Source organism: Semicossyphus pulcher, unplaced genomic scaffold (assembly GCF_022749685.1).
Source record: "Semicossyphus pulcher isolate SPU_LCO1_2020_fin unplaced genomic scaffold, fSemPul1.0.p SCAF_6, whole genome shotgun sequence".
Classification (NCBI taxonomy): Eukaryota; Metazoa; Chordata; class Actinopteri; order Labriformes; family Labridae; genus Semicossyphus; species Semicossyphus pulcher.
The window spans coordinates 31,330,255-31,355,603 of record NW_027211737.1 but is presented as its reverse complement, the minus strand read 5'-3'; the positions used below and the strand labels follow the sequence as shown (position 1 = coordinate 31,355,603).

General features: G+C 43.4%; 1 protein-coding gene across 2 annotated transcripts; it reads right to left on the bottom strand.

Moving 5' to 3' along the window:
- Nucleotides 1-752: 752 nt before the first annotated feature.
- LOC138609862 (phosphatidylinositol 3-kinase regulatory subunit alpha-like) lies at nucleotides 753-25,349 on the bottom strand. Of its 2 annotated transcripts, XM_069682532.1 has the most exons (17): nucleotides 25,175-25,349; nucleotides 21,713-22,185; nucleotides 20,393-20,522; nucleotides 17,690-17,782; nucleotides 16,573-16,644; nucleotides 14,965-15,081; nucleotides 14,525-14,723; nucleotides 13,468-13,550; nucleotides 7,615-7,720; nucleotides 7,058-7,156; nucleotides 5,917-6,097; nucleotides 5,698-5,823; nucleotides 4,664-4,806; nucleotides 4,354-4,530; nucleotides 4,203-4,277; nucleotides 3,064-3,237; nucleotides 753-2,737 (listed from the first exon to the last, which is right to left on the bottom strand). In XM_069682532.1, the coding sequence occupies exons 2-17, from the start codon at nucleotides 21,902-21,904 to the stop codon at nucleotides 2,548-2,550; spliced, it is 2,157 nt and encodes a 718-aa protein (XP_069538633.1). In that variant the 5' UTR covers nucleotides 21,905-22,185; nucleotides 25,175-25,349; the 3' UTR covers nucleotides 753-2,547. The 2 variants fall into 2 exon arrangements, with proteins under 2 accessions (XP_069538633.1, XP_069538634.1); XM_069682533.1 differs by lacking the exons at nucleotides 13,468-13,550; nucleotides 14,525-14,723; nucleotides 14,965-15,081; ... (3 more) ...; nucleotides 21,713-22,185; nucleotides 25,175-25,349 and adding an exon at nucleotides 10,848-11,178.

Below are 25,349 nucleotides of genomic sequence, written 5' to 3'. Positions count from 1 at the left end.
TCGTGCAGTAAAACCAAAGCAGTGAGTGAAAAGGGGCTTTTAAAGTTGGTAAGTCATTTTATTTTATCGGATGTTAAAATAAGAAATATTAAAGGATCCATTTTATAAAATATGCAGGAAAAGTTTGAGAATTTCAGACACTGAATTAAGATAAAAGCCTGAACAAACATTTTCAGGTCCTGCCAAAGAAGCTGCCAAAGATGTTGTGACAGGACAGAAGAATCTCGTCCAAGAATTGTTCTTGAAGAATTACATTGATCAGCTGACTAATTGATTATTTGATTGACAGAAAACTACTTACTGTGAGTGAAGACGAAATAACAATCGACATCATCTTGGGCTTAAGGAAGTTGTGATCGCCATAAATTAATCAGGAAAATATCTGCAGGTTATTTGATTATGAAAATAAGCACGAGCAGAAGAACTTTAAATTGTGGCCATGTTCAAATAAACTGCTGTCTCGCTTTGATTAAATGCAATTTTAACAAAAAAACGATGTTTTCTTGAAACAAATCTGAAATACAAAAATGTCTGCATGAAACGCACGGCAGACCAATCTATAATCACTTACACTTTATGGAAGAAGTGGAGGAAACGTCCGAGGATGAATGTGTCTTTTCACCCTCAGATTTCAGAAGATTTCCTGGATAACAAAACAAAACGCGGAGATGCTTTCGCAGTTTAAATGCTTTCACACATACAGAACTTTCTCTCCACTCGACACAAGAACAGCGACACGATCATTTCTGAGGATGTTTTATTCATCAGTTGCCGAACAATTCACTTCTCATCACGTCTTGTTTAATATTACAGGTTTGTGTTTGTGTTCACCTGTTAAACAAGAACCTCGGTGGAATAAGAATAATAAGTCCAGCAGCTGTTTAACAAGAAAAAAGGAGTTTGAAAATTCAGGACAAACTGATCCAAACTGTGGAAAAAGCTCGACTTTAAACTTAGCATGACCACGGATGTGATGCTTCCGACTCCTGTACCTGGTTTCTCTTGAAAGATCGTCTTAATGCACAAAAAGGAAAAAAGGTAAATAATCCATGAAGACAAAAATCATGATTCAGATTTTTATCACTTTACATCTGCTGAGTGAACGTTTCCAAGCTGCTTTATGTCCGGAAAACTCCTCCTCCGGAAAAATCCTTTGAGCACATCCGGAAAGATCCAGTTTCTCCTCATTCCTGAATTTTTAGAGTTTTGAAGAAGCACGAGGAACTCTTTGTGCTGTCAGACATCTATTGAAATGAAAGATTGAAGATTTGTCCGTCGGTTCGGCCAAATTAAACAGCACTCTGCAAACGAACAAACCTGAAGATACAGGACCTGGAGAAACACTGCTGATGGGGGGTTTATTTGGGAGGGGGTGTTTCGAGTCTTTGGATGATGCACGTTTTTCCCTCCTGATATGAAGATGCGAGTCAGTCGAGTCGCCCTCATTTTGAACCTCGTTCAGCGTCGCTCACAGTGTTCACAAGGAAAAGTCTCTCTGGATTGTCCGCCATGTTGCCTTTGACATCATCCTGTTGAAGCGTGCTGGACCAGCAGTTCATGATTAAAGGAAGAATCCGTCATTTTAAGACCTCAGTTTAGTGACCTCTGACCTCCATGAGACAAAACAATGTGCGTTCACCAGCAGAAAAATAGGAAATAGAAATCAAAGACACGCTGAGGTCGTGATCACATGGGACGCTTTTCTGAACGAGCCTGAAGCGTCTTTTCAAACTCTGCACCTTTAAATAAATCTGATGAAATTAAACCTTCAAATTAACATCCTGTTTTTGCTGCTTGGAAAAAAATGGTCATAAAATGGAACCGGGATCCACCGACTTACAAACAGTGGATTTATGGTTGAGTTACTTTTTGAAGAGAGATTGAGAAGCTGTCAGGATCATGTGACTGATTGAAGGAGATCATGGAAGCTTCACTTGACGGCAATAAAAAGAGGAAACGAGGCCGTGTTGGAGACATGACAGAAGAAGCATTTTAAGTATTTTTAAGATCTTTAAGACCTTACAACTCTTTCATGATGGACTGAAATGTTTTTTTAGATGGACAGAAACTCCTTTTGTTTCCTGAACGCCTCTCACACCCTCTGAACCCGTCGGCTCTTCCTGTTGTAGCGACTATTAGAAGACAGAAGGTCGATACAGAAAGGTTCCCATGTGATCCTGACCTGAAGTGTGCCCTCATATCTGAAGACATTAAACTGCAGTTCATCTTCAGACACCTGAACAGTATTGTCAGTCGTTTCTCCTGACAGGAAGTTAAAGCTCCGCGTGACGACTTCCACAGTAAAATATGGTGTTGAAGATGTAAAAATCATTGTAGTCATCATAAAGCTTCATCTCCACTGTGCTGGTTTGTGCACATGTTTTAGATCTGCAGCACCAGGACAGCAGAGCAGCCGTGTTCTGGTCTGTAAAGAGAGACTCTGTTGGTGAGCCGTGTTTCGCTCGTGTTTTGGGTCGAGTGTGTAAACGAGGTCCGCTGCTGCTGCTGCTTCAAAGTGCCGTTCTGAATGCAGAGGAAGCAGGCAGGTCACCGTCTCTGCTGGCTGTAGACGGGGAAGGCCAGCGTGACGTTGAGCGAGTCGTTGTGTTGGACCAGCGAGGTGTGCTGGTAGTGCAGCACCAGCTCCTTCAGAGAGTTGTACAGGTTGTAAGGCTCGGCGAAACCATAACCGGTGCTCGTCTTGTTGATGACACAGTGTTTCACCTCCCCGTCCACCCTGAGAGAGAGAGAGAGAGAGAGAGAGAGACAGAGAGAGAGAGAGAGAGAGAGAGAGACAGAGAGTCAGAGAGTCAGATACGATGAGACCACAGAGCCATACAGCGTTTGTTAGACGCAACAACTTCCTGACTTTGAAACAGAATTAGTCATTTTGTTTAAAACTTGGACCTTATTTTCACATATTAATGGGTCTAAATGTGGCCAATCTCGTCCACTAAAAGTTCTTGTTGTTTCCACTGACAGGCTCAGATTGTTGTGAAGTGCCTGACAACATTACAGAAAGGATGTCGGGTAAATAGGCAGAAAGAGAGAGGGGAAACTTACACCACAGAGCAGGCAGCGTAGCAGCCCGGCTTGCTGCTGTCTCGGACCAGGAAGGTCCCGTCCCTCTTCCCTCGGAGCAGAGACTCCGCCTGGTTGCGGTTGATGTTCCCCAGACGCCACAGTCGCTCGTCATGGTGAGGAAGGTCCTCCTCATCCTCCACCATGCTGTATTCACTGAAAGAGAGAAGGGGAGGGGAACACAGAGACAATGTATGAGCACTGCTTGCTGTTATATAGTTTCTATTTTTGTTTCTAGTCCTCTTCTTTTAAATTACAAGTTTTCCCTCAGAGGATCAGTGAGGTGCACTGCTTGTCTTGTTCTATCTGCTACCACTGGGGGGCGCCAAAGTTAGGATTATTCTAAATCACAGAGGCTTAAAAGATCCACATCAGAGACTGTTTAAAAAGATGGCCGACATGACAGCTCAAACCCTCTCTGTCGCCCCCTGCTGACTGGCTGCAGTATAGCTCATAAAGCCCGCCTCCTCCATGTTAACAGATGGGACATGAGTCAGACTATAAAATCAAAATACATTTTTACAAACATGGTTTCTGTCATTATAGTTAGTTCTTATCATGCTGATTTATGTCCAAGTGTTCATTTTTTACTTTTAAATAGTTATTTGATGTCATAAAAAGGGGGTGTGACCTCATGATTGACAGCCCTGTTGACAAATGGGGCTCCTGCAGCGTTCTGTTCCTGAGTAGCAGAGTAGAGGAGGAATGGCGAGAGGAGACGTAACTAACACTAACACTACAGTCATTGAACTTTCCATAAGCGTGAATATCTGCTTCAGACCAACACAAGAAGCTGTTCTGCTGCAGACTGAGCCCACCTGAGGGCTCCAACACGCCAAGGACACCTGAGGGCTCCAACACGCCAAGGACACCTGAGGGCTCCAACACGCCAAGGACACAAGGTAAAGGTGTGTGTCGGGTAGAGGAAGGGGGGGATGTCAGTACTGCGGCTCCACTAGCCGATCTCTACTGCACGCACTCTGGATACTAATGAGCAGGATGGCAGCGCCTGCTCCGAGGGGGGTTTGACTTTACTTTTTATAACAAGAGGAGACGCGGCGTCCATCTTTATGTAAGTCAATGGTTCAGACACACATGTAGAGTTTAAGACACAAACTTACTCCTCTGTGGTTTCGTTCTTCAGGCCGAGCCACTCGTTCAGTTTCCTCTGACGGACTCCCTTCTGAGTCAGCCACCTGACAAAAACAAAGCACACAGTTAGTATGTGTCTGAATCGTGACCTGTGTGTGTTCCTGCGTGTGTGTTTCTTACATGAGGTACTGGTCCCTGGTCTTGCGGAGCTGGATCAGGTCCGGTTTGATGCTGTTCATCTTCTTGTCGATCTCTCTGTAGTCGGCCGCCTGCTTCTTCAGGTCCACCTCCAGGTGTCGCTTACTGTCCACGATCTCACTGATCCGAGACTTCAGCTTGTCGTAGTTCTCCATGATCCTTTGGAAAGAGAGGAAGACATTTTATTTGATGTTCTGTCTTACCTAAACCTTAACTCATGTCTGTGTGTGTGTGTGTGTGTGTGTGTGTGTGTGTGTGTGTGTGTGTGTGTGTGTGTGTAAAATCAGCCTACCTCTGGATCTCCTTGTCGTTGCCCTCTCGGCGAAACTTCTCGATGTACTCTTTACTGAATCGCTCCTGAGTCTGACACTGCTCCTCGAAAATCTTTATGGTCTCGTTAAATGCCTCGATGGCCGTCCTCTTCATCTGGATCTCCTGAGGGAGGAAGAGGAGGAGGAGGAGGAGGAGGAGGAGGAAAAGGAAAAGAGGAAGTGGAGTGGGGAGTGGGGAGGAGAAAGAGAAAGAGGAGGGGTAGGAACAGGAGGTGGACGAATAAAAGCAAGTAGAGGAGGAACAGGAGGAACAGGAGGAAGAAGAAGGGAAGAGAAAGAAGGAGGAGAAGGAGGAAGAAGAGGGAAAAGGAGGACGAGGATGACAAATAGGAGGAGAATGAAGAGGAGGGGGAAGGGGAGGAGGAGAGGAGAAGGAGGAGGAAGAAGAGAAGAAAGAGGATAGAGAGGAAGAGAAGGAGGATGACGAAGAGGAGGGGGAAGAGGAAGTAAAGGGGGGAAAAGAGAAAGAGGAGGAGGAAGAAGGGGAGGAGAAAAAAGAGGAAGAGAAGAAGGAGGGGGGGGAAGATGAGGAGGTGGAGCAGGAGGAGAACAAGGAAGAACAGGATGAGGAGGGGGAGGAAGAGGAGGAAGGAGGACGAGGAGAAGGAGGACAAAGAGGAGAAAGAGGAGGGGGAAGAAGAGGGAGAGGAAAAGAATGGGGGGGAAAAGGAGGAGAAAGAGGTGAAGAGGGAGGAGGTGGAGGAGAAAGACGAAGAAGAAAAGGAGTAAGGAGGAACAGGGGGAGGAGGGCGACGAGTTGAGGAGGGAGGAGGCAAAGACGAATCAGTTGTATTTCATCTCTAGTTCTTTGCTGACACATCTCGTCCTGCTGACGGTCGAACCCACAGCGAGTGATGAGGCGCCATCTGGTGTTTACGTCTGTTACTACAACGAGCTGAAACTCACTTAGTGCCTGTTAACACCGATACCGGCTTGGTGTGAGATCACTCCACCACAGTTATCGAAGCGTGTTGTGTAGTGTGTGTTACTGTACCTGTGAGGTCCGGGTGTACTCCTCGTACAGCCTGTCGTACTCTCGGTTCTTCTCCTGGTACTGCAGGTGATACTCGTGGAGCTTCTTCCCCACAGCTTCAATACTGTCCTCCTTCACCACCTGGTCCTGAAGATAAACAACAACATCATCATCAACAATGTGTCCAATCAGACAACACAACAGTCTGAAAACCAGCTAACCGTCACACAGTCTACAGACCTGCTGATGTTTGGAGACCGGGTAGAGCAGCTTGACGTCCAGTTTGGGGTTGTACTGAGCGAGGGACTCGTGGCGGTAATGGTTGATGAGCTCGACCACCGAGCTGAAGGTCAGCGGGTCGGAGAAGCCGTACTTCCCCTCCCGGTGGAAGATCTTTATCAGTTTGTTGTTGCCTCCTTTCCTGAAGGGGATCACAGAATAATCGTTCATAAAACCAAATCAGCGGACAGAATCACATCCCAAACATAAATTTAATTTCTAAGGTGAAAGTACCAACACAGCAGTGTGTTAATACTCCATTACAAGTTAAAGTCAGGCATTTATAACCTTATGTTAGCAATAGTACATACGTTCTCTCAGCTTTGTGTGGATGACGTGTAAGGCCGCGTGTCCACGTAGTGCCAGCGTCTTTTTTCAGTTGATGAGGACAGTGCGTTTGTGGCCGCCTCGAGAAAAAGCGCTGCATCACGCGTCTTTTTTCAGAGCGCTCTGCCCTTTCTGTGCGGCTGCTCCGAGCGCCTCGAGTTGAAAACCTCTGAACAGAAAGGTGCTCGTGTCGCCACCACCGCTTTTTTTCTGGCAACCAATCATATGGGGCTCCACTCGTCGCCCTGGTTACGACCAATCACGGAGGAGCAACTCATTTTAGCCGTTTCTGTTTACCGGAGCTACACTGACAAACAAAATGTGTCACAATAGAGACCAAGAAGCCCGTTTGTGGGAGCAGATCGGCCGGACGCTAAATGTTTCTGCTAAGCAGGGATGCACCGATACAGGCCAAGAACAAGTACTTACATTTGGGCACTTGCCGATACCGAGTACCGATATGAGTACTTACATCACTACTGCTCAGTGTTGTGCTTTTATCGAATTACACGTTGTGAGCTTGCTGTTAGCAGTGTAGTTAGTTAAACTTATTGTTGTCATAGAAACAAAACCCGCGTGCGTAGCATTTTTTTTCTCTCACCGCACAAGCGTTTCATCCCAGCTCTCTCCAGCGCCCAGCCAGCGCTTTTCTGCCATAAAAAGGGTGCTATGTGGACACGAGGCCCAGCAGTAAAACTACAGCAGTGTCAGGTACTTTAAGGTAGTAAAAGTACTACATGATGAGTACTGCAGTACAAACAGAAAGGTGATTTACCTGAGAGTCAGAGTGTAGTCTCCGTGCATCTTGGTGGAGGCATCTCGGACCAGAAACGTACCGTCAGCTGTGTCTCTCAGCTTCTCATTCACCTCCTCTCTACACACACACACACGCACACGCACACACACACACACACACACACACACACACACACACACACACACACATTATAACACCATCACATTTAATTGTGTGACTACAGGCTCTCACTTCATTTATCAGCTGCAGCAATTTTGTAAGAACGTGATCCAGACTGGAGTCATTTTGGACCGAGGATGAAACTGTGTGAAAATGACGACATGACTGAATCTTCTGCTCGTTATTCAGTTTTAGTCTTTGACAACCTGAGAGCTTTAAGTTTGTCTCTTTTTATTGTTTAAGGTGTTTGTATTTACAAAAGGTCCATCTGGGGAACAACATCCAAAACCAGCTCAGGCTATAACTGTGTTATGTGGTGTTAAATACCGCTCTTCTGTTGTGCACAAACTGTTATTTAAGCCTTGGTTTGGATATATTTGTTGAACTTTCATCCTTGATTTGTGTGCGTGTGTTACCTGGAGATGTCTCCCCAGTACCACTCTGCGTCCTGCAGAGAAATACTGTTGTTAAAACTGCTGGCGGCCACCGGAGTTGAAGATTTGACGGGTTTAGGAGGCAACGCTGCAACAAAGACAGAGAGAGACACTAAGGTTAGGGACGGATGTGATTTTCTGGGGCAGCCGTGTCTCAGTGGTAGAGTTGGTCCTCTTACAATCGGAAGTTCGGTGGTTCAATCCCCTCCTTGGGCACTGAACCCCAAATCGCTGCTGGTGTGATGACTGACAGTTGGACACTTTAGCAGCCTCTGGCATCAGTGTGTGAATTTGACATGTAGTGTAAAAACCATTTACCACTTCTAGTTCTGTTGACGTATAAAATGTAATATACTTTGAATTCAATCTTTAAGAAACAATTTTAGGAGTCTCATATGTTTATTTGTTTATTATTAAGAGGTTATGTGAAACAAATATTGTCCCGATACATTTGTTTAGTAAAGTTTTTAACATTCAAATATTGATAAAGTTTGCAAAAATATTGGTCTCAACACCGTAGAAGTTCCACACCAAGTTTTAACGGCAATAATCAATTGTTTCGTCTACTTGTGTCCGTGGAAACGACCTTTAAGTCGATATATTGAACTCCTATTGAACAGAGCTTTAATGTGTTTGTGTTCATCTAATGAACGTAAGTCTAATATTCTCTTTCAGCTCATTTTTGGTCTCCACCACCTCCTGTTAGAAATCTTTAGCTGCTAAATGCTCCTCTACGTTCGTGAGCGAGCCGCTACCTGTGTCAGTGTGCTGTTTGCTGATGAGCAGGAGGTGTACAGCACAGTAAAGTAAAACAACGTGATGAGAGCACAAAGAATGAAGGAGAACAATATCAGCTAAAAAAATCAGCTGTAACTTTAAAGCTCCGTAAAGCAGAGAGGAGCTGCAGATTCAGCTGATTATAAATCTCTGCATCACAACATACGTCTGAATACAATCAATGTTACAGTTATTAAACGACTACATAAAAGATAAAATAAGATAGAACTGTATTAACCTCAAATTTACTACAGGATTAATAAAGTTCTATCTTCTCTTGTCTGTCTGTGGCAGTTTGATAAACGTCCTCACGGTCTAATGCCTCTGCAGACCAGTCACGTTTCACCAAACATGCATCAGTGTTTCCTACAGAATGACAGGGTAACTGTGCCACAGGACGGGGACATATTGTATATCTGAAGTATTTTAAAGACTATTTAACCTTAAAACAAAACAACAGCATAAAAGGCCTAAAATTAACAGGAGAGGTGACAGAACGATCGTGTGCAGGAGAGATACAACACCACAGAACGCCTCGCTCTCTGTGTTTCTCTGCAGGACATGTGATCGGCCCTTCTCATGACAGCAGAAACTATCATTTACGGATGGCATCGCTCTCACAGATGGACAAAAAACAACAACGAATCAGATGAAAATAAAATTAAAACCTGCCAGTTATTGGGAAGACGTCGAGGTCACAGTGCCCTTGACCTTTGCCCTTTCACCACCAAAATCTTGATGCCCGAGTCTAAAGCTGTGTCCATATTCAGGGGCTGCATCCTTCGAAGGATGTATTTTAAGGCCGATTGCGTCACAGCAGTGTGTCGAAGGCTGTTCCCTTTCAAAGGCTCCTTCAGGTGCAGCCACAAAGGATCCATCGGGTGCATCCTTCGCAGCCCAAACGTATCCCGACATTCACTGCGCACCAATTCAATTCACTTTTTCAACTCAATCAAATAGCTATGTTACAAATGTTAAAAATAACTAAAGGGGCCTTGAAACAAATTATCTTTAAACCAAGCCAGTAGCTAGTTAGCCCGCTGGCTACCTGTTGTAAAGCGACAGGTGCAGTGTTTGGTGACGCAAGGGTAAGGGCAGGAACAGCAACAGGAAATCCTCCCTAAACCAGACCGGCTCATTTGAGAATAAATGAGTCAGCTTAAATGTGCCTAATTTGAAGACATTCCCTCCTGGCCTTACTGATATATCGCGTTCACAAGAATGTGACGGACAGACGGACACTTAATGATGTAGAAGAAACAGGAACCAGAAATCAGTCCCCTTCCTCTGACAGTGTGAACAAACCACTAAAGTGTGAAAGAAAACTTCAATTCACCAACGTAAACAGACCGAACAACGACAAGAGGAACTAAATATACTAACTGCAATGAAGAACTGAGTTTCCTCCGCTGACGGATCACATAAAGATGCTTAAATGCAACAGAAATGCTTCTTTGATAACGTATGATTCAAATTATATCTGCATTTGGATGGGATTTTAAATGTGGGCAGTATTGTTACATATTTTGGGTTCTTAATGACTTATAAAAAACTACAAGAAGTTTTGAAACTTCTCCAGTTGATTGCATTAGCAGCAGCCACAAAACAGGCTCTGATGGCTGCAATGTCATCCTTTGGGGCAAATGCGGCGAACCAAAGTGCGTCCACTAAAAGTTCTATTCTAAGTGTCTGATAACATTACAGAAAGGATCCCTACAGAGACAGACCTTTTACAGAGGAAGATGATTTTCTTAACCAGAAAAAGCTGTTAAATCGCTCTCTTCGCAGCCACCAGACTCCATTAAGAAAAACAGCAATTTTACCTCAAAGACTATGGGGGTTGCTGGTCTACTGCTGCCTCGACCAGTTTGTTTCTTTGTGTTATTGTGTGACTCAACGGTTAGTTTGGATCCAAGACAAATTGTGTTGAACCCAAACTAACCGTTTTAAACAACGAACAAATTAACCAGTTAAGGCAGAGGTCGACCAGCAAATACAATTGTCTTTGAGTTAAAATGAGTGTTTTTCTTAATGGAGTCTGGTGGCTAGAAGAGAGCGATGTAATAGCTGTTTCTGGTAAAAAAAAAAAAAAATCAGACAAAACCCAGTCAGACACTTAATAACACTTATTACACTATAATAAAAACAATCTGAGCCTTTCAGCGGATAACACAAGAACTTTAAGCGGACGTACTTTGATCAGGAGCATTTGCCCCAAACAATTGAATCGCTGCCTGCTTCGTGGCTGCAGGCTAACGCAATCTATCGTGTAATTTTTAACCCAAAATCTGTAGAGTAGTGCCCACATCTTAACATACCGTTCAAATGCAGATGTTTGAATCATAAGTTATCAAAGAAACATGTGATCTGGACAAACAGCAGCAAACCCACATCATATCCCACCGGGTGTTGCTCCAGGTTCAGGTCTTAGCTCCTACCTGGACTCTGCATGTTAATGTAGCACAGGATCTTGTCTCGTCCTCTGACCGGCTCGGCCTCGGCCCTGCCTCCCTCCTCTCGCTCCATGTCTGCCTCTAAACCTTCACACACCTCAGCAACACTTCAGAGGTGAAACCGAACCCGGATCCTTCTGTTCTGGATCTCATGACGTCCTGCCTACAGCCCAGCGCTCCGATTCTGCCCCGAAAAAACTGACGTCATCTGGAAGGAAACAGGTCCGGCCTACATTCTCCGAACTGAGCCGTCTTTTTTCGATTGTCACTTTATTTTAAAGATGCACGGATAAATAAAAGCAGCAGGATATCGTCTGTTTCTGCTCTCTCTCTGCACCTGCTGGCAGATCTTTCACACTTTCATCTCAGCTGAGACTCATCCACAGAGAAACCTACAGCCCGGAGGAGGATTTCTCTCCGCATTTATCCAAATCTGCAGTCGTCTTCAGTGTTGAAGATTTAAAACGACGCAACTTTCTCTCCGTCTCTCTCCCTCTCTGAGCACCAGCCTCGGTTCAAAGCTCAGGAGAGCAGCTTGGAGATGTGTGACATCACTGTTGCCCCCAGCCAATCCTGCGATGGCAGTGATATCACCGAGGCAACACCCCCCTCCCCTCCCCTCTTCTCCTCTGCTGCATCTTTCACTGTGTGGATGGATGATGTCATCGTTTCAGTCTGACCGAGTGACTGGTGAACACACTGACTCACAGCCTGACCGGGTGAATGGATGAATGAGTGACTGACAGAATATGTAATTATGTGTCCATAATTTCTATTAGTTAAATGTCAACCACACCAAGAGTCTGCAGCCATGCTAACAGCTTTGTGAGGCTGCACATAGAAACAGTGTTACTTTAGCTAAATGCTAACCCGCTCACAATGACAATGCTAACATGTATAGCATATAGAATGCATTGACTGTATGAATTGTAAGTAAACAGTGACATCAACCACTAGAAAGTGGACTGCTATTTTCAAGCCTCCAGTTTGCATTTTTTACGTCACCATCTTGTTTTTTTTTTATACAGAAGTGACCAAATTTGGACGAGAGGGTGGAGCTGGAGAGAAGCGAGGAGTTAGCATATGTTGAACTATCAAAGTTAGACAGTTTATCCCTAATGCAAATTTGTCAGCTGGTTAATTAGAAGGTAAACAAGCTGAGCTAACAAGCAGGTAAAGATAGGGCAGACGTGGATACCTGCTAGTTAGCTCTTAAGTTACATAAGGATTGCACTCAATTTCGTTGTACATGTACAATGACAATAAAGATATTCTATTCTATTCTATTCAATGGTCCAATATTTGATCCCCCAAAAGGCCTCAACAACACAAACGAGGCGTCAAATTCAGTGACTGGGTTAGCTGAGGTGACACCTAGCAGACAGCTAGCAGCACCTGTCACTTAAAGCAGCCACGCCCCTAATAACTTGACATATATATATTTCGTTTGACTCATCTAGTGGCCACTCGAGGAGCTGCACTTTTGGCACTTTGTTTTTCAGCCCCAGTGGCTGCTGCTTACTATAACATTGAACATGTTCATCAGCCAAGTTAAGCCTCTTTACATGATATTGTTTAGCTGTTAATCAACAGTCAACACACAACCGAGGCGATCACAATCTTAGGCTTCGGAGATGAGACGACAGGTAGACTTAAATACAACCTGAGCTGCTGTGGGCTTCTACACTTGTGCACTAGCGTCTCCATCATTCGGCAATTACAGGGACAAAACAGCAGTTGTCTGAAGGGTCTGCATCCCCGTGAATCTACATTAGCGAGATCATGCTTTACAAAGAAGTCAGCTTTCTTAAGTGACATCAACATTTTGGACAAACTACAGTCAGGCGTCGGGACGCTCTACTGTTAGGAGGACGCTCTGACGAACGAGGAACTCCATGGATCCTTCTGATGCTTCGGCCTTCTATCACAACATGCCTCAAGGATTCAAGTGTTATTACAGTTCATCCAGAGGGAAGGTTTGATGAAGATCTGTCCAACAGTTGTTGAGATATTTCTCTAAACAAAGTTAAAGATTGTGAAGACGCTAGAGGAAACGCATTCAGTGTTTCGTCTCGACCGAAATGTTGCATCAACTTCCACTTTCATCCCTTTAGCCATGCAGCTAACATGGCTAATAATTTCAACATTGATTAGCTCCATTATAGACACAAAAATTACTATATATGACAAAAAAAGCAGAATAACAGAGCTGAGGACGCTTGAAACAGAAGAAGCGAGACTTTAAATTAGAGAAACCGAGCTTCAATCACTGGAGCAGCTTTATCAATAGTAAAAATGACCATTTAAAGAAAGCCACAGTACCAATGAGCACACTACATGTGTTCATCTGCCCCTCCATGATCTCATGTGGAAACATCTCACACTGAACCCTTCAGATTGAGCAACAGCTGTGACTTGTGAGAGTGACACAGATCCAGTGTGACGCTGCTTCACGGCTGCTAGAGGAACTGAAAGCGATCATGGAGGATTTAAAGCAGCAGAAAACGGCTCTGAATCATCCTGACACACCTGACCAGCTATGAATAAGGATTTCGGAAGGATATGATTAATACAGTTACACGTATAAACTCAGACACACACGTACCTGGTGCAGCCTGGTTCATGTTGAGCTCGCTGGTAATCAGAACCTCCAGGACCTGAACCAGAGGATCCAAACTGGACTCAGACCTGCACAGGAACAGAGAGTCACAGTCAGCAACAGCATCACACACACACACAGACAGACAGACAGACAGACAGATACCCCTTTCCCAACGAAATCAGATTTTTCAGACCCGTGAAGACCTGCTAAACGATGCTGATCGTCTGTTTTCCCATTGCCAGTGAAGTATATTCCTGTCGGTCTCTTTCAGCTGCGTCACCGTCTGACGTCATAAACGCGCCAGAGACAGGGTTAGTAACCAGTGAAGATGTTACGGTGGTTAGGTCTTTATTGTATCTGTTACTCATTCAGTCTGTTTATCAAACTCGGTGCAGACAAATTTGGAACGATGTTCAGACGCTGCTCGGACGGAGACGGGCGGAATTTGTAGCCGAGATGACGAAGAGTCACAGAAGTTACCGACGGAGCATAGCATCACGCCGGAAAGGCGGAGATTAGCGTGTCGACACAGGTTTTGTGTTCCCATCAAGGCTGATCGGAGGCAAGTCGATAATTACCCGGGTCTACTGCGGATTCCTTTGACCCGGGTCTGAATGCTGATTGTAGCCTTTCCCACTCAGCAAAAAAGCCGGTGTTAGCGGGTTTTTGGACCAGTGGGAAAGCAGCTAGAGCAGGGGTCTCCAACCCTGCTCCTGCAGAGCTACCTTCCTGCATGTGTTTTAAGTTTCTCCGTACTCTAACACACCTGATTTGAATGATCTGCTCGTTATCAAACAACTGAATCATCTCAGGGGATGGATAATGAGAAAAACATTTGAATCAGGTGTGTTAGAGTACGGAGAAACCTAGAACATGCAGGAGGGAAGCTCTCCAGGAGCAGGGTTGGAGACCCCTGGGCTAGAGAGAAAGACGGTGTTAAAGGGTGTTGTGCTGCGTCTTGAGGGGTAAAGGGCTGCTTAGGTAAAACATTATGTCGATAGGGGTCCTGACATGTATAGAAAGACAAGTGTGTGTGTGCATGTGTGTATGTGTTACGGACCCTGTAGTCTGTCTGAACAGCAGCGGGCTGAAGCTCTCTGCCACGTTTCGGGGGCTCAGCTGGTTCCTGGATCCGTGCAGACAGAGCCGGGCCAGGTGCCGGACCACGCTGAGCAGGGTCAGGCCGTACTGGGCCGGGCAGGACGGAGAGCTGGCCACCCCCCGCAGCACCTGAGCGCAGTCCTCCAGGTCCCGGACCTCTGCAGATGGACAGAGGGGGAGAAAACTGTTCAACATCAAGTCTACAAACGTCCTTACAGGATGTTTAAGTTTGTCAGGACTAGAGGTGCTCCGATACCATTTATTCTTTTCCAATACGTGAATTTGAGAATCTGCCGATACGGAGTACATCGTGCATCCCTACCTGATACCACAATTAATAAGGCATCAGAATCTGAACATCTCTAGTCACGACAGGGCTGGGGAGGGCTTTAATCTGACCTTGCACTGCTTGAATCATGTCAGCCTGCAGCGAGGACGGGAGGACGGGACCGGGGAGATCCTGCAGGAACCGGACCACCCCGTCACACAGCGAGGACACCTCCAGCTGCTCCAGGTCTGAAAACAAACATCAAAGGATCCAGACTTGAAAAAGACTGTTTGCAGTTACAGGTGAAGAATAACAATGATCCTGGTGGATTAGAAAATTCTGCTCCTGAATTTGTGGCAAAACTTCACAGATGCTTTAAATTTCATGTTAGGTGTCTTCCTTAAAAGCCCTCTGAGCATTGTTATGTTACTGTGCATTACTTCTCCTTTGATTTAATTTTGTATAATTTAAGCTTTAAAGCTGTAGTAGGTGACATTATTAAAACTAACTTTGTCATATTTGCTCAAACTGTCACTTTAAACATGCAGTAGTAAATGAGAGAGATAATCTGTTCCTGTGGCTCCTCCTACTGCTCCTGATGGCATTAGTAAGAATCTAACGCTCCCGAAACACACAACCAATCAGAGCCGAGCAGTCTCTCAGGCTGCTGTCAATCACACGCTGCGCAGCGCCGCTCCTCCGCGCATGCTCACACGGTCAAGCTCAGTTTCTTCAGTGTGAGCAGCGTCAGCCGGTTTGTGTCCACAAAGGCTTAAAAACAACCACCAGGAATGAACAAACTGCCCGTCCCTCCACTGCCAACGAGGCTGACACTACAAAGAGCGTTACACCGAAGAAGAGACATGAGGAGGAGCAAGCTAAAGAGAAAGAGTTGGACCGAGACAGAAATGAAACAAGAGTAAAGCTCGGAGCGGCGTTTCTGAGGTGGAGAGAGCTACGGGAGCTGAGAGTTAGTCAGTTCTGCTCCACAGGTAATTACCCCAGCTTCATTTCTGCTGTATTTGTTTCACATTGCTCAGATGTCTGCGGTTTCTGTGACGCTGTGTTACGTTGGTGTTGCAGTCGGGCTAACGTTAGCTTGTTCCCGCTGCTGTTCAGCGTTGTTTCATGGCGGAGTGGCTGAACACATCTCTGTGACGTGCCCAGGCGGTGTGACCGTGTCAGACTTTCTCCTGATAGTTCTGTGTGCCTGTGCTCTCACAGCTAAATGTTCACAACATCAGTTTGCTTCGTTGGTGCTGTTTTTCCACAGTCTCTGTTAGCAAAGTGCTGCTGGTTTTGCTTATTAGCTGTAGATTACCGTTCACAGCAGAAACACTGATTTCCGCTGGTTTGATGTGTATCTGCTTCGATAGTGTTGGTGGTGAAATACAACGGCTGCGGTTGTTTTCATTTCATGTTTTTACAAAGTGTATACCTGGCTCCTTCAGTTGCTGCGGTTCCTAGCCTGCGCGCGCATGACAGCCTCCTCTGCGGGGAGGGCTTTGGAGGCAGGACAGAGAGAGGGGGAGGGACCTGGAGGTTGTGATCTTTCATATTATGAAGCAAAGTCCGCTCTCTTCTCCATCTTACCTACTGCAGCTTTAAACTGTGATAACCCCCTCTCTCCTTCACCACTTCCTGTTTGCTCTTGCTCTTTCTCTCTCTCTCAGTGGTCGATCAAATTAAGGCCAAACTTCTGAGTCAAACATGTCTGACAGTAGAAGAAGACTCCTCACCTGTGTCGGCCAGCTGCCGGGTGTCCAGCCCTCCTCCGCTCAGACTGCGATACACACCTGGACCGTCCTGACCTGCAGCGGCACAGCAACAACACACAACTCATGAGAATTTCTAACATGTGAGGACTTGCTGCTTTGATTAGTGATATCTGTCATATAACTGAATTAATTTGGGGTTCGGTCGGATGTACAGACCAGACTGTATAAAAAAACATGACAGCTCCCTAACAGTGAAGCCAAACCCTCTCTGTCGCCCCCTGCTGACTGGCTGCAGTATAGCTCATAAAGCCCGCCTCCTCCATGTTAACAGATGGGACATGAGTCAAACTATAAAATCAAACATCAAATACATTTTTCTCCAACATGGTTTCTGTCATTATAGTTAGTTCTTATCATGCTGATTTATGTCCAAGTGTTCATTTTTCTGACAAGTTTACTTTTAATCAGTTATTTGATGCTATAAAAAGGGGGGTGTGGCCTCATGATTGACAGCTCTGTTGACAAATGGGGCTCCTGCAGCGTTCTGTTCCCGAGTAGCAGAGTAGAGGAGGAACGGCGAGAGGAGACGTAACTAACACTAACACTACAGTCATTGAACTTTCCATAAGCGTGAATATCTGCTTCAGACCGACACAAGAAGCTGTGCTGCTGTTAGCCCTTTTTTCCGGTAAGTTAAATGTGTGTTTTGGTCAGCGGTAGGGGCGGGACATCGTTATAGCAGCTCCACCTGCCAGTCTCTACTGCACAGACTCTGATGAGATGTCACCAGCGCCCACTTCGGGGGTATTTCGGCTTCACTTCTGTACAATGAGAGGAGGTGGAGACGCATCGTCCATCTTTATAAACAGTCATTGCTACAGACAAAGGAAGGACTGTTATCACCTTGGAGGAGGGAAATTCTAACTAACATGACCTTTCTTATCTTATCAGTTCATCCTTGCAAGTTAAGGTTTGAGTCAAACTTGATACCAGGCTCACAAGTGTAGGACCTTTTGATTCGTTAATGTAAGAGCTTTATGACCGTACTGTTCCAACGTGAAGGGAGACAACTTGCATAAATACCAGAGAGTTCTGTTTATTCTGTGGTGATTAAGGTGACAACCGTTATGTTTGTTACCTTTCGTCTCTACGGCCTCCATCAGTCTGCTGAGGAGGGGAGGGGCTGTGTCCGGGGGCCCGAACTGCTCGGGGAGGTCCGGCAACATGAAGCCTAAAGACAAACACATCAAACACAAACTGTTCAAACATTTCTGTAGGCTAACACGTGGAGGAGGTGAAAGAAACTCCCGTGAATGATCAGGAAAAAAGATGAAAGTGATGAAAATGTCTCCTTTTTTGTCATTTTAGGATTTAATCCAATAAAATCAAGAATGACATAATTAAAACGGTCATTCCTTTTGCTAATTTTACATATTTTGGGGTTGAAATTACAAATTGGTACAGTGGATTTTTTCAGGCAGCAGCAGTGAAACAGGCTGGAACGTAATCCTCGATCGATCAAAGTGCGACCACTAAAAGTTCTTGTTGTTTCCACTGACAGGCTCAGATTGTTATTCAGTGTGTGACAACATGACAGAAAGGATCCCTACAGAGATAGACCTTTTTGTTACAGAGGGAGATGATTGTTTAACCACACACAGACGTTACATCGCTCTCTTTAAAGCAACCAAACTCCATTAAAAAAAACAGCAATCTTACCTCACAGAACATGCGAGTTGCTGGTCCACTGATAGCTTGACTGGTTCGCATGTTTGTGTAATTATGTGTTAACCAAATATTAAGTGGGATAAGAATAAACCATTTAATACACAAAATAACACCAACAAAGTAACGAACCGAGGCAGCAGTAGAGCAACAACTCCTGTGTTCTGCACGGTAAAATTCCTGTTTTTGTCAATGGAGTCTGGTGGCTTTGAAGGGAGAGATCTAACAGCTGTTTCAATTCCAAAACATTTTATACCCAATAGTCATTTAGACCCAGAAATGTGTAAAAAAAAAAAAGGTTTTAAAATACACAAATTTATTGTGAATTAAAACGTAATAATTTTAAGGCTGTTTCTGGCTGAAAAGCATCTCACTCTCTCTCCATGTTAAACTCCATGCTGCCTTCTTGTTAATCCTCTTTCAGTTCAGACTTGAGTCTAAAACGTCAGCAAAATGTTTCAGGTCCGACTCGTGAGCGAGCCGTCAGAACTTTTACACAAACGTTACTCAGGTGTGTGTTGAGAAACAAGACCTGCGTGTTAAACTGCCGTCAGATTAACGCAGAGGGCGTTAAATCTGAGGGGAGCTTATGATGATGAACAGGAAGGAGATCAGGGAGAGAAACATCTCCAGGATCCAGCAGCTGCACTGACTTCACCACTCTTTACAACAGAGGCTCAAAGTGCTTTAATATGAGAGGGTGAACGCAGCAGGAAGCAGAGAGGATTTTAAATGTGGTGTGACAGAGACAGGTACCATCAACAACAACAAGCGCACACACACACACACACACACACACACGGTAAATCAGACGCACACACTTCCTGTGTTCTCTCGTAAGGCTGGTGGAAGCAGAACGGAGCTGAGATCTGTTCAGTCAGCAACCACAACCCTGACTAAACACCAGCTCAGAGTGTGTGTGTGTGTGTGCGTGCGTGTGTGTGCGTGTGTGTGTGTGTGCGTGTTGGTTTTATCTGCAGCATGTGTTTGAGGTTTTCTCTATAATGTGCTTTTTTCCATCTTGTGGTTGAGTTTCTACAAAGTGGAGAGAAATACCCCTAATTCAAACAAACAAAGTTGGTGTGTGTGTGTGGGTGTGTGTGTGTGGGTGTGTGTGTGTGTGGGTGTGTGTGTGTGTGTGTGTGTGTGTGTGTGTGTGTGTGTGTGCGTGCGTGCGTGCGTGCGTGCATGAATGTGCATTAAGCTGCTGCTGAGGAAGCAGCTGAAGGAAACTGTGTGAGTCACACTGAGCCAGTTTTTAGTGTGGAAACAGTTCACCTTCTTCAGTGCAGAATCACGCTTTTCATGACACCTTGAAACAAGATTTTTGTAAATGTTGGGCTGTCGATCAATTAAAGTAATTGATTAATGAATCGCACAATTTGCTGTGATTTATCAGGATTTAATTTTTTTTTTCCTTCTGAAGACCAGAGTTTGTTATAATAGTTATTTTCTTGCAAAATCATGCAATTAATTCAGATTTAAAACAAAGTTAGTTTAAGGGGTCGATCACACAGAGCGCGTTTTTGCAGGCTGTAAAACGCGAGGCGCACCGCTCTGCCTTTTTTGTTGAATGCTACGGTTAAAAAAAAAAAAAGAGAAGCTCACTGCACCTTTTTTTCTACTGTTGTTAAGGCAACCACCGAATCATAGCTGCCATTAAACCAACCGTTATATTGTAAACTGACCGAAGGCCCGCCTCTCCTTTCATCCGATTGGATAATGAGAAAAGACCCCATGACCTCGGCCGCTTTTCTGCTTTGACTTGAAGTTTTTTCAACTCGAGGCGCTCAGAGTGTTTCCTCAAAAACGCGAGGCGCACAGAGCGGAAAAACGCTCTGCAACGCAAAAGCAGCGCGCAAAAAGTTTGTAATTGAAAACAATGACAAAAAAGCCGCCAGCTGCTAAAATGCGTTCTGTCTGATCGGGCCCTTAAGCTGCATTAAATAGAACTGTATTATTTTGACCTGTGCATGTCACTCATAGTTAATATATAATCAAATTGTTTATGTAAATGTGTCTTTTTTTCAAAAACTGGACCTGGTCTGAATCAAACATGCAGGCAGAGTAAACCTGCATGTCGGATCATCAGCCTGACTGACGCTTTCATTCTCACCCTCTGACTCGGAGTCGGTCCTCACTGACGCTGCAGACGGCGGTCTGGGTGGGCGGGGCTTCGGGGTGGGCGGGGACATCCTCTTTCTGCCAACAAACTCCACGTACGTCCCCGGGAAGTCGCCTTTCTCCTGTTAGTAGGAGAGAAAAGTTAAAGGTGTAGAAACATTTACATGGGGCAAAAACACGCTGCTAAATGTTATTATTAAAATGTGACGATAACAGAGTTTGTTAACGACAACGCGCTGACCAGTCACTTCATTATCTGACTTTTTTAACATCTTAAACAGTGACTTTGGGAATGATCAGAGTCCACTCGTTACAGCTTTTAAATCAAGTAAAATTTGTGAAACCTGAAGCTTTTGTTTATTTCTCACCTGAAACATTAAATATTTTAGGTTTTTTAGTTCTTGGACTGTTTGAATATTTCATTTTACAGCTTCAATAAAGACAAAATTATTGTAGAAATGTATCAAAACTAACTGCTGTATACTCTGATGTTGATACAGCTGTCCAATTAAGTTTAAATATCTTGTGGGGGACTCGTGAAGGATTCATTCAGTGATTCTTTTTCAAAAAGATTCAGATAAAATTCAGAATATTTCAGAAGCACAAAGAAAGGAAAATTTGACCTTTTCAAAGCAAAATATCGCCGCTGAAGAATTTAAGAAGCAGGCCTGAATGTCAGAAGGTTTTTGTTTGATCAAAAGATTTCTGAGAGCCCTGAAATGTCCAGTTTGAGCGGCTCCACAGTCGGATTTCCAACATGGCTGCTGCCTTAAAATGTGTTACAAACTGTAGTGAGCCTGTTTAAATATCTCTGGAGGAGGATTTCACATGTTGTAATAATCTGGTCTTGGCAGAGAGAGAGCCGTGAAATAAACTTTAAAGCAAGAACACAGACGACATGTTGTCTCTGCATCTTCCAGCATCCTTCAGCTCCACAGATTTCTATTTCACTTCTTATAATAAAAAGATTTTCCACCTCCTGTTATTCCCTCAATGGTGCCGATATCTTATTTTTTAGTCAGAGTCGCCTACTGTCAAAGAGCGCCGGGCTGCGGCACCTGTGCTCGCCCCCAGGTGATGGTTTATTCAATCTAGCACCACTTTTTTTTTGTTTGCACACAGCCACAGATATTCAACATTTTTTTGACTGCTTGTAATGCTTCTGTGAGGGATTGCTGCCAAACAAAGTTTTGTGTATTGTTTCATGCAATAACCTGGTAATATTTATGACTCGTCTGTTATATTTAAGTAGTTTTGTGAAGCTCTAACCTGACCTAACCAGACTGTCTAACCTGTGTGTGTGGTGTCATACCTGTGTGGTCTCGTTGAAGCCCGGCAGCCAGCCGATCTCTGACGGCCGCTCCTCAGCTCCGTTACTGCAGCCGAGCGCCAGCAGCGCTCCTTTAGTGACCAGCAGCATGTCTCCTACGTGCAGGTCGATGTCCTCCTCCCGCTCCTTCTTGTAGTCGTACAGCGCTCGGTACTGAAAGCCCTCGGAGCTCATCCTGACGCCGGCTGCTCAGTATGGCTTTAATATAACTAACAAAAACAGCTCTGAGTAAAAAATATAAAAATAAGTCTTTCTCTTGTCCTGAGTGGATTTAATGTGGAGAGTCTAGACTACGTGAATATGGCTGTCTGTGTGTCTCCCCTGTCTCCATGTCTGCTAAAGTCCTGTCATCCCTCCAGGCCGAGCCACAGCCGTCCAGTCAGAGCATCCTCGCCGTTCATGAACAGAAGTCTCAGCAGAGGTAGTGGCCACATCTGGGGAGGCGACAAGTCGACCTGTGACACAAGAAGAGGGCAAAGTTTTGAAAAAATAGAGCAGGAGGAAACTGTGACTGGACACATTAAGAGCTGAAGGAATCACTCAATTAACCCTGAGAAGTCTGCAATGAAAATGCAGCATCTTCTAACGCATCAAATCTGTGCAAACGGATTTGTAAGTTATGCATGTCATGCTCTAGCTATTATGTTTTTTATTGTAGAACAATTTAAACATTATGTAAAGGACAATCAAACAGGGCCAGACTGCAAATGTCCCTGCTACCCTCGCTTTGCCATGTTTTAAACAGCATGTAAAGTAATGTCATGACGCCGTCTCCGATGATAACAAGAAAGACAGAAGCCTTAGCTCTCTGTTGCAAAAAGAATAAAGGCCATAGCTGTAACACTTTTTATTTTAGATTAATTTGAACATGTTCATTTGTTTGGGTTTTGGGTTGTTGGTCAGATAAAACAACACAGACATTTGAAGTCATCACCTCGAACTCTGAGGAAAAGTGAGGGAAAAAATAGGTCATATTTTCAAACATTTATTTGACCATATAAATTAAAAATGTATTATTGGGTCGGTAATCTGCCCTGAAGTTTTCAAATACTACTGCAAACACCAGAACCATTTACACCTGTTTACACCTGGTACTAACAAGCTGCATTTTAGCACATGTCACACACCAGTTATTGCTGTCTGGTTTAATAATTTGTTGTTCCTCATGAAAGTCCTTTTGATTGATTATTTCTCATGTCATTCTAAGCATGTGAAAACATACAAGAGCTGCAACAATTAGCCGAATCAGTAAGTTGTTGACTATTTTGATAATTTATTGCTTCTGGTAATTTTATAATTATCTGATTTCAACTTCTGAATATTTTTTTTTAGGTGTCCTTCCTCCTCCCTGGCAGTAAACTAAATATCTTTGGATTGAAGCAACACCTCGGGATTTGGGAAACACTGATCGACATTTTACCCAAATTTATACAAACAACCAAACAATTAATTTAAGAAGAATCTATAAGTTAATCGACAATTGCAGATGTTAAATGTAGTATTTGCTTTAGAGTGTGAATGTGGCAGGGCGGTGAAATCACAGGAGACATATTCTAATGCCAGGTGTGATGACTTAAAGCCGTCTACTTGTGATCCGTTCACACAGGATGCATGTTAACACCAGGTGTAAACAGGACCGGATGTCAACACAGTGTACCAACAAATGCATTTCATGTCTGACATTAACAAAAATATTAGAAAAGAGGAACAAAGAGCCAAAAACCACAAACACACCGACATATGACAAAAAGGAAAAAAAGCGCCATAAAAGATGACGACAGGATTTGAGGACTGCAACTTTTACTAGCAATAAATCTGTCAAATTTTTCAATCAATCATCAAAAAAACTATATAGGTGACATATAAATTTCCCAGAGCCAAATTTGATCTCTTGGAGCTGCTTTTTGTTTAAGATAAAGTCAGAAACTCAAAGATACCCGGTTTACTGAAGACATCAAACTGGAGAAGCTGGAACCGTCACATGTTTGTAGAGCTGCAACGATTAGCCTAACTATTAAAAACTAAAATTACTAAATTGTAACTATTTCAATAATCAAATGATTTTCAAGCAAAAGCATCAAATATTAAATGTGAGCATGTTCTGTTTGATTTGTCATACATGATGAGTTTTGCCGGTGGGACTAAAAAGCCATTTGTCACTTTGTGCATCAGGAACATGAAAAAGGTTTTTTTTCCTCCAATGATTTTGCATTGTGATAATGTCAATTCAAAATCAGGTTGTGTATTTGCATTTATTTTCATTATTTTTTGTAACCACATGATTAATTGAGAAGATAATTCAGTGGTTGAAACAATAATGAATTGCTGGACTACATAAAAGAGAAAAAAGAGAAAATCCTCACATCTGTTTACCTACATTCAGAGAAGTATGGACATTTTCCTGTCATAAATGAGTGAGAAAAATCTAATCAATAATCTAATTATCTTGATATACATTTTTTTTTTTACCTATAAATATTGTATTGATTCTTTAAGGTTTATTATGTACATTACACAAGCATAACAGAGATTAAAAATGTCACTTTTAATAATAAATCTGTTTTTAATTCTTGTCAGACCAAATATAATGTAATATTATATATTATGATGTGAAGCAATTTCAGACTACATTAATCAAGCCGAAAAAATGTAAGCATAGTCTGTAACTTGCAAAATAATTTGTATATTTATGTAATAGATTTAAACGAAAATGCACACAGAACATGCTGCGATTTAAATGGGCTTACGTTAAGTAAACAGTAGAGAACAAGAAAAACGGATGAGACTGAGATTTATTAATTTCCCAATTATCGGCGTTAAACATATTCATAGTTGATATGCCATTTTCGTGACATAAAAACATTCAGTTGGTCGTTTACGAAGTCAAAAGCATATCAGACTAGCATTAGAGAGATAAACTGTAAATCAGTTTTGACTTTAAATCTGAAATTTAACCATCAGTTCCTGTCAGGAGACAAGCAGACCAAACGCAATGTAATATAATCGAACATAAAGGTATTATTTCAGGCTATATTAATAAGGCCGAACAGATACAAAGAAAGTGTCTAACGTGAAACACTATTTATATTTTCAAAGTATAGGTGAATCATAAATTTAAGTTTAATTGCACGCAAAACATGCTCAGTTTTAAAGGGGCTTATGTTAAGTAAACAGTTGAAATCAAGAAAGAATTTATCAGACTGAAATTTGAAGTACTTTCCAATTAAAGGAGTTAAACGAACAAATGTAAAGTTATAAAAAAATTCTAATCTACATTCCCACTGTAAGTCTGTAGGTTAATATGCCAATACGGTGTAAAATCGTGCCATAAAAGCACAGACATGAAGCACAGACGCATTGAATCCCTCCAGGAAACGGGAAACGACAATGCATGCCAGTGCTAGCTTAGCCTGTTAGCTTGTGTCAGTAGCTAAAACGTCTTACCTTTTAGTTTTTCACCAGTTAAACCCTCCAGCGGAGCAAACAATGGACGCCATTATTGAGCGGCGGGCAAATGCGACGTCCAGGTGTTCTCAAAACTGAAATATTCCAATATTTTATCGATTATTTTCAAGATGAAGACACTCGTGGATCAGCCGTCTGAAATTTGGAAGCTAGA